The 8,768-nt window shown below is 46.3% G+C and overlaps 2 protein-coding genes across 5 annotated transcripts in view; one reads left to right on the forward strand and one right to left on the reverse strand.

Annotated features, from left to right (window-relative positions):
• The window catches only part of LOC109919797 (BRF2 RNA polymerase III transcription initiation factor subunit), a 51,211-nt gene that overhangs the window by 30,899 nt on the left and 11,544 nt on the right, over nucleotides 1-8,768 (reverse strand). The window lies entirely within an intron of this gene.
• The window catches only part of LOC109923083, a 15,523-nt gene that overhangs the window by 4,296 nt on the left and 2,459 nt on the right, over nucleotides 1-8,768 (forward strand). Inside the window, exons 3-9 of one of the 2 annotated variants that reach the window (XM_048618481.1) lie at nucleotides 695-826; nucleotides 1,887-2,010; nucleotides 3,223-3,283; nucleotides 4,159-4,205; nucleotides 4,312-4,387; nucleotides 4,705-4,782; nucleotides 8,366-8,747. In XM_048618481.1, coding sequence (XP_048474438.1) covers nucleotides 695-826; nucleotides 1,887-2,010; nucleotides 3,223-3,283; nucleotides 4,159-4,205; nucleotides 4,312-4,387; nucleotides 4,705-4,782; nucleotides 8,366-8,747 — 900 coding nt within the window. The remainder of the gene's footprint in view (nucleotides 1-694; nucleotides 827-1,886; nucleotides 2,011-3,222; nucleotides 3,284-4,158; nucleotides 4,206-4,311; nucleotides 4,388-4,704; nucleotides 4,783-8,365; nucleotides 8,748-8,768) is intronic. The other variant, XM_048618482.1, reaches the window with a different exon arrangement.

The raw sequence follows: 8,768 nt of genomic DNA on the forward strand, positions 1-8,768 counted from the left end.
TCTGAAGAAGGGTCTAGGCCCGAAACGTCAGCCTTACTGCTCCTCTGATGCTGCTTGGCCTACTGTGTTCATCCAGCTCTACACCTTGTTATCTCAGATTCTCCAGCATCTGCAGTTCCTACTATCTCTGATGTTATTTGAGTCATTTGGTTTGTCTCCAGCACCACCTTACTTTTAATTTTTTGTAATTATCTCTCTGCCTCATTTAATCGGTTATACGTCATCCCTTTGCTTGTTATTCAGCTGCTGATACTTCACTCACACTGTCCAACACTTACTGATCATCTGCAGGAACTTAGTATTCGACACTCCACCCACACCATTTGTCTGATCATTTGATCTCTCTGCCTATAAGTTCTATGCTCTGTTGCTTCTGTCTCACCACCTGATGAAGGGGCTCCGCTCCGAAAGCTTGTGATTTCAAATAAACCTGTTGGACTATAACCTGGTGTCGTGTGACTTCTGACAATTGTTTTGAATAGTGTAAGCTTGGTGGCCCACTACTCCTCCTATTTGTTCACAGTGTGTGTAAAGAACTGCAGCAGCTCACCACCGCCATATTGAGGTCAGTTAGGTATGAGCAACTAATGCTGGTCTAGCCAGTGATGCCCACCTGTCATGAACAAATCACAGTGGAAATGGCCCTGTACTGCTCATGAATCTCATGAACCACCTTAATGTACTTCTGTTTCAGATATTTGAAAGGCAGCTGCAACCTTGGGAATTCTTCTCACCGACTGACCTCCTCAGACAAATCAAAGAACAGAGGGAGGAATTGGGGAAAATCATTGACCTTACCTTTACAAAACGTTACTATGATCCTCAGGTAACAGCAGCAGTGTCTCCACTTTTAACCCTTTGCAGAGCAGAGCAGAGCTGGGGGTTTACTGCTTAAAGTTACAATTTTGTGTGCAGGATTTCAGCCAACTGTTGAAGTTCATGTCAATTGCTCACAAGCGCCACCATTGAGGGATTTTGCTAAAAGGCATTTTAGTCAAGGAAATGAGACAACAAGGTGCAGGGCTGGACGAACACAGCAGGCCAAGCAGCATCACAGGAGCAGAGAGGCTGATATTTCGGGCCTAGACCCTTCATCAGAAAAGGGGGAGGGGAAGGGGGTTTGGAAATAAATAGGGAGAGAGTGGGAGGCGGATAGAAGAGGGATAGAGGTACGAGAGAGTTGCAGTGGGAGAGAGATCCCTTGAGGTTTGTCCGGAGGGAGGAGGGTAACTTCTTCAGGCTAGGCATCCGTAGAAGAGGCTTCGCAGTGGGGTTAAAACTGAATCAGAGATAGTAGGAACTGCAGATGCTGGAGAATCCGAGACAACAAGGTGCAGGGCTGGACGAACACAGCAGGCCAAGCAGCATCACAGGAGCAGAGAGGCTGACGTTGCGGGCCTAGACCCTTCATCAGAAAAGGGGGAGGGGAACGGGGTTCCGAAATAAATAGGGAGAGAGTGGGAGGTGGATAGAAGAGGGATAGGAAATGTTTTGGTTTAATTGTCTTCAGAAATACAATCACCATTTTCTCCATGATGTGTGAACCTGCGGAGGGCAATGCTTACTTTGTCAGTGATGTGCAAGGGGAGCTGAGGCTGGACAACCTGAGAATGCAGGCTATGCCACATGCACTGAGCAGAACCTTCACTGAAGTGTGGCGGAGGCCGAGAGAATTTTGAAATGTCACTGTTCAGTCCTTCTAAACGTGGGGAGTGCTTGGAGGGAGCTCTGAGCTCCATGTTCAACAAGGTGAGGAACAGGGCTGCATGGTGGGTGCAGAAGTTGCAGAGTCATCAGTGATGATCCTGAAGGAGATAACAGTTGTGAATCTATGCTTTCTTGTTGTTATGCCAGCTCATTTTCAATGCAATGTTCTCTGGTTGCAGGAGCTGCCAAAAGGTTTGGTCTACGAGAAAATTTTCACTGCTGGACATGAAGTGCCAAATGCAAAAACCATCTTGACGTTTAAACAAGCTGTACAACAATTCTTGTCAGATAACAAGGATAATGGTAAGCTCACCAGCCCTGCTCCACTGTAGCTAGCCTAGGGATAAGGTGGTGACTGGGGGCAGCTGGGATCAAGCAATGCTTTATCTTTCAAGGACAACAAGGAGAAGAGCTGGATGAACACAGCAGGCCAAGCAGCATCGTAGGAGCAAAAAGGCTCATATTCCGCTAGGGAACCCTGCAGCCCAATAGTATCAATGTGGATTTCACATGCTTCAAAATCTCCCCTCCCCCACCGCATCCCAAAACCAGCCCAGCTCGTCCCCGCCTCCCTAACCTGTTCTTCCTCCCACCTATGCCCTCCTCCCACCTCAAGCTGCGCCCCCATCTCCTACCTACTAACCTCATCCCGCCCCCTTGACCTGTCCGTCCTCCCCGGACTGACCTATCCCCTCCCTAACTCCCCACCTACACTCACCTTTACTGGCTCCATCCCCGCCTCTTCGACCTGTCTGTTTCCTCTCCACCTATCCTCTCCTCTATCCATCTTCTATCCCCCTCCCCCTCTCTCCCTATTTATTTCAGAACCCCTTTCCCCTCCCCCATCTCTGAAGAAGGGTCTAGGCCCGAAACGTCAGCCTTCCTGCTCCTATGATGCTGCTTGGCCTGCTGTGTTCATCCAGCTCTGCACCTTGTTGTCTCGGATTCTCCAGCATCTGCAGTTCCTACTATTTCTAATTCAATTTTAACCCCTTTATCTTTCTTGCTTGTTTGGGGTGTGGGACCTGAGACTGAGTTGTGTAGCTGAAGTCACTTTGCTTCTTGCCTTGTGAGGTAATCAGGATACCTTTTGGGCATCGCAAATGTTTTTTGAGCAAATTAAGTTCTTTCATTTTCTGGTCTGGTAACTGGTGTAATCTTGGGACGTGTGTCATAAAATATTTACACAGCATCTTCGTACAGACAGTAATGTGAGAACAAGCAGATAATCATATTTTCAAATAATGTTGGTTGACATATAACTGTTGTCCAGGCCACGGAGATAACTCCATTAATCTTCTTTGAATTGTGCCAGGATCTCCCTCAAAAGGGCAAACAGACATTCCAACAGTGCAGCACTCGCTCAGTACTGACTCTATGACACTACAGTTTTGTCACATATAGTGTCTAGCTGAGCCCAGGCAGTCCTCCGACATATACACACCATAAGGTGCGGGGTGCTGGGCTGGGGTCACCCTCTGTGTTTAACCTTTCTCTCTGTGCATCTGCTTGTAGATAAACTGGTTGGAGTTCATTGCACTCATGGAGTTAACAGAACTGGCTATCTAATTTGCAGGTATGTTGTCAGGTGTATCAATAACCACATGAGTGAGCAAGGTGGAAGTAGTACAGTTCTGACTACTCCCTCTTTCTGATTTGATTTTGTAGATTAAAAGTATTGATATCTCTTAAATTGGGGGAGCTGCTTATTGGATGCCTAGAGACAGTGGACCCTGAGACCTTGCCTCTGGTGATGCTGGTTATTAGGCTGGTTCCTCTCGTCTTCAGTTATTTTTTGAACACGTCTGTCACCCTCCCTGTTCTGCTGATGGCAGTGATTCCTTTCTGTGCTGTGCACTTCTGCATATGATGGGTATTTAGGCACCCTGTTGAATATGGTCTGTCCAGATCGTGGTTTCCGCAGTGGTCATCAATCAAATTAGCGTGCACTGAGGTTTCTCCCTCTTCTGTCCATGCGCCATATTCTGGCCGTACTGCTATTACAGCCCAGCTCAGCCCCTCTGTCTGCTGCTCTGCAGCTTGCTGGACAAACTCAATGATCCATTGAGGCCTGCACCCCTGAAAGATTCTGGGTATTGATCGACCAACAGTGCATCACTTCCTCAGCACTGGCAAGTACAGCATTGTCGCAAATAATCTTCAGACTGTGTCATGCTCCCTCAGTACTGCATCTCAGACAGTGTGATGTTCCCTTCACGAGTGTTAGCACTCTTTCAGTACAGTCCTGTGTCAGTGCAGCGCTGCTTCATTTCTGCCTCTCAAATAATGTTGTGCTCCTTTCGTACTAATCCATGCCGATAGTATAGCAGCCCTTCACTTGCTCAGTGCTGCCCCCCGATATTGCGGTGTTCCTTCAGTTCTGATCCATCACGCTTGGAAATATTCTCATCTGTAGTTCTCTCACTGATTCCACTTTCTGATTTGTTTAAGGTACTTGATCGATGTGGATGGGATGGAGCCTCGACATGCAATCAAGTGTAGGTTCTTGGTTTTCACTACTTGACTTGTCCCTCAGTGACTACTTGGATGTTGCACTGATTAGCAGTTTAAAAATCTCTTTAACCTTTGGTTCTTTTCCTGCAGTGTTCAGTCAATCCCGAGGATGCCAAATAGAAAGACAGAATTACATACAGGATCTTCTGCAGGGGCCACACAGGAGGTAAGTTTCACTAAATCAGGATCTCAGTAAATGGGAAGCTGAGTAAGTAGTATTCGGTCTGTTCCTGGTCCATCAGCGATATCGAAGCTGTGTAAGGACAGTGGCAGAGTTATAATTGGTTTTTATGGACGTCACTCTGTTTCACTCAGTTTTTGCAAATTATATTGGGAAGGTGCACCAAATTTGATTCCAGAATGGGAATATACTCCCTGCAGGGAGTTTTATCTCTGCCTTTTGGTGAGGTTGTCTTTATTCAATTTTATTTTGCAATAAGACAGTATGTCGGCTTAACCTTCTTGTCTGTGTCTGCTGTGCAGCAACAAAGGAATTGGTGCACCGGGCCCAAAGCAGAAGGCATCTTACAGCCAGCAACCCAAGTTCAAGCAGCAAGAGAGGTAAGTTAGAGAGTGTGCTTGCTCACTTTGCTTAAAGATGATGTGTGGCCAGGTATGTGTGAAATTCTCAAACTGTCAAGAGGGACTGGGAACAAATTCTTGATAGTGTTTTTGAACAATTAAACTGTCAATGATAATTCTACTTCTACCTTTCACCTCTAATCCAACATTTTATTTCTTTTCTTATGCCATCACTTTGAGTTACACCGTTAACCCTTTTGTCATTTAAGTTCTCCCTCCCGGTCCTCATCACACTCCTTCCCTTTTGTTCTTCCCTCCCCTTGGCTACACCTAAAACCTGTTACATCTCAGAGAACTCAGTCAGACAAGCAACGCAAACCCTCTTCGCAGATGGTATCAGGCCTGCTGGGTATTTGGGAGACAGCAAGAACTGCAGATGCTGTAAGTCAGAGTCGATACAGTGTGGAGCTGGAGGAACACAGCAGGTCAGGCAGCATCAGAGGAGCAGGAAATTTGATGTTTCGGGCTGGGACCCTTCATCTTTCTTGCTTCTCTGATGCTGCCTGACCTGCTGGGCATTGGCATTATTTTCTGTTTTCAATTCCCATGTGAAAGTTTGGTCAGTGTGTTTGGAAGCTGGCTTAACAGTGAAGTGAAATTCAGGCAGGGGCGTAGCTTTTGACGGTTTGCTGGAGTGAATCTAGAATGACAGATAAAAAAAAACTGAGAGACTTGGAAGTTTGTGAATCTCGACACCTCAAATTGGACATGTCAGTTATCAAGCAAAACAGTTCGAATGCTGGGTTTTCTGATAACTGGAACAAAATATATATTGGGCAGATCACAATTTGTGTATTTTTAGACTCAACTCTGTCGGAAAGATGTTGAGGCAATTATGAAGATAAAGTACAGGTTCAGAGGTTATGTCTGCTATGAAGAAACACAAAAGTGAGGAAAGACTTCGCTGTCTTTGACACATAAGAGATTGTTGGGCCAGATAAGTCAGTGATGAAGCAATGAACAGAGTGGATGGAACCCAGTTCGCTGTGTTGGAAGGATTTAGAATGAAGGGACATGTATGATAGGATTCAATTCAAGAGATTTGGGTCCGAACAGAAGAGGAATTCTTTTCCCAAGAAGGTTGCATGACTTTGGAACAAGTTCAATGATTGGATAGAGATGATCCATATTTAAGAATAGATGGCTAGATCATTTAAAGAAAAGAGAATGCAGATTAAGATGACCAGAGATTGCCTGGGCCAAGTAGCCTGCATCTACATTTTGATTCTATTTTAAGGTGTAATATTCTGGCATTAGACCTAACATTGTCTTTGGTGTATGGGTTGAGGTGTGAGGGCAGATGGGGTACATTGGGGAGCTAGTTTTCTTTGTCTGGAATGGCTGGTTAGACTTGGTGTCCAGCTCTGGAATGGTACCGTGTGTAACCTTGTTGCTTCCTCTTGAGTTGCAGTCTTCAGTCTGTTGCATGATTATCTGGCTGAGGTCTTCACAGTGGTGATGGCTCTCTGCTGCCCTGCCTTGTTCACTGTTCTTTCTCGTGCCTCTTAGGCAGTATTTGAGACTTTGCCAGCAGCCAGTTGGAGCAGGACAGACCTGCAATCAAGGGGAGTGTCTATACTCTCAGAGGGAACAGCATCTCTTGTGTGCCTATCTGTTTATTGTGCCTTTGCATGCTATGTCCAGAAATAGAATCAGTTTGATGATAAATTGCTTTTCTTTGGGAAAGGTTTGTCACGTCAGTTATTTACACAGTGTTTTTTGCATGGAATGAACTTCCAAGGAAGGGGTGGATGCAGGTACAGTTACACCATTTAAAAGACATTTAGATAAATACATGAATAAGAAATGTTTGGAGGGATACGAGACAAGCGCAGGCAGGTGGGTCTAGTTTAGTTTGGGATTATGATCGGCATGGACTGGTTGGACCAAAGGGTCTGTTTCCATACTGTATGACTCTATTTATCAACACTCATGCCTTTTGAGGCCCAGAAAGCACTACCCTTCATTTAGCGTACCTAATTTGTTCCCAAAGAATCTCCATGAAAATTCCTTTTACCCCCAAGAAAATGTCATCAGGCTGGGTTACATTTCTGACTTGTGAATCTAACTGGCACGAGAATCATCTTACCAAGTGACTAACACTTTTTAACTTAAGAGCACTAACTTTTTTAACTTAATTCCTGCTTGCTGTATTCTACTCCCAGCTCACTATCTCCCAATTCTCCAGCTCTCCACCACTTCTGTCCCTCATCTTCCAGCTCACTGATCCTCCCACTCATCATTTCCCTCACATTTGCTTTTTCAGTTCCTGTAATGGTGATATCAGCAACTCAGGAGAGGGTAGTGAGAGTATGGGAAGAAAGGGGTGAGCGGAGTTGCTGGCATGTGGGAAGAGAGAGTGGGAGAGGCAGAGGGAAGAGAGAGTGGGAGAGGCAGAAGGCAGCAAAGGTGGAAAGCAGGAGGATTGGCACCGCAGAAGAAGTGGGAGGGTTGGCAGTGCGGGAGGAAACAAGTGAGTGAGAAATGACAGTTAGCAGCTGGTGAACGTCCTTAATTTAACATCTGCACTGCAACGGATATGTACTTTATGGCAGGGGGAGCGCCTGAATTCTGTTCCCAAACCAATCTCTGGTGAAACCAGCTGCAGTTGTCATGTGGTTTCAGATCTCTGGTGTTCTGCAGCTTCCCTGGTCGCTGAACCAGTTCATGTCAGAATCTCATGCCCTATGAATCCACCTGTTCCATACTCAACTTCCAGGCTGTATTAAATTTACTGATTACGATACACTGATCCACTCTTTGCCAATCCTGCTCACTGAAAGTTACTGACCAGAGAATCGCAAAAGGCACTGGGATCATGCTTAGCAGTGATGTCCACGATTCAGTGAGACAACAAGCATTCAGCCATCAGTATTAACTACCAATGTTTGGTTATAGCACTGCACAGTGTTCAGGGGAAAGGAAGCACTCATTTGTTTCATGACCATGTTTGTAAAGTGGACATCAGTGGTGGTGCAGGGAGAATTCACTGTAGGAGTTGAACTCACTCTGTGGACTGTCTCTCCAGCACAACACTGTCAAAAGGGTCATGGTGAGGATTGCTGTCAGAGGGTCAGTACAGGGGAGAGTGTGCTGCACTGTCAGAGGGTCAGTACTGAGGGAGTGCTGCACCGGCAAAGGGACAGTGGTACAGGAGCACTGCATTAGCAGAGGTGCAGTGGTACAGGAGCACTGCACTAGCAGAGGGGCAGTACTGAGGAGTGCTGTAACATCAGAGGGAATGCTGTATAATTGAAGTACGATTAGAAGAATAGCCAGGATATTTGTTCTGATGGTTTGGCCAATATTTGTTCCTCAATGAACACTTAAAACAGATTGGTCGTTTAAGTTTCAATTTGTGGGATCCTATTGGTACAGAATATTTCTCGAGATGATCACAGTAACTTGTCTTTGTAGTCCACTGGGAGTGTGATGCTGTTTTGAAGATGCTTTAATTTAAAATCTGGAATCTTATTGTGCACTGTTTTGCAGAGAATATGAAATGAACTTTTTCTATTTGTTCTGTTAACCTGTAAATGATGCATCCACTGTTCCCTTACAGACTTTTTAGAGGCGAATGCCCCAAACGCAATGATTTTCGCGAATTCAGCCAATTGGTGTGCCCACCAAGACAGCCTGCAAACCCCTTCCAGTCTGTGCAGCATCCTAAGAGACGAGGGCTCGGGACTGGTGCTGTGAGCCAAACAATTCAGTACAATGGAAAAACCAAGCTATCTTCCAACCACGATTATGCAGAACAGGAACTGTCCTTGAGGAATTGTCAAACCGAGGTTCCACGGTGGGGTGGTCAGCCGGACGCCTCGTGGTGGGGCGGTCAGCCGGACACCTTGCGGTGGGGCGGTCAGCCGGACGCCTCGCGGTGGGGCGGTCAGCCGGACGCCTCGCGGTGGGGCGGTCAGCCGGACGCCTCGCGGTGGGGCGGTCAGCCGGACGCCTCGCGGTGG

This window comes from Rhincodon typus, chromosome 40, assembly GCF_021869965.1.
Source record: "Rhincodon typus isolate 14 chromosome 40, sRhiTyp1.1, whole genome shotgun sequence".
In the NCBI taxonomy this organism is placed as follows: domain Eukaryota; kingdom Metazoa; phylum Chordata; class Chondrichthyes; order Orectolobiformes; family Rhincodontidae; genus Rhincodon; species Rhincodon typus.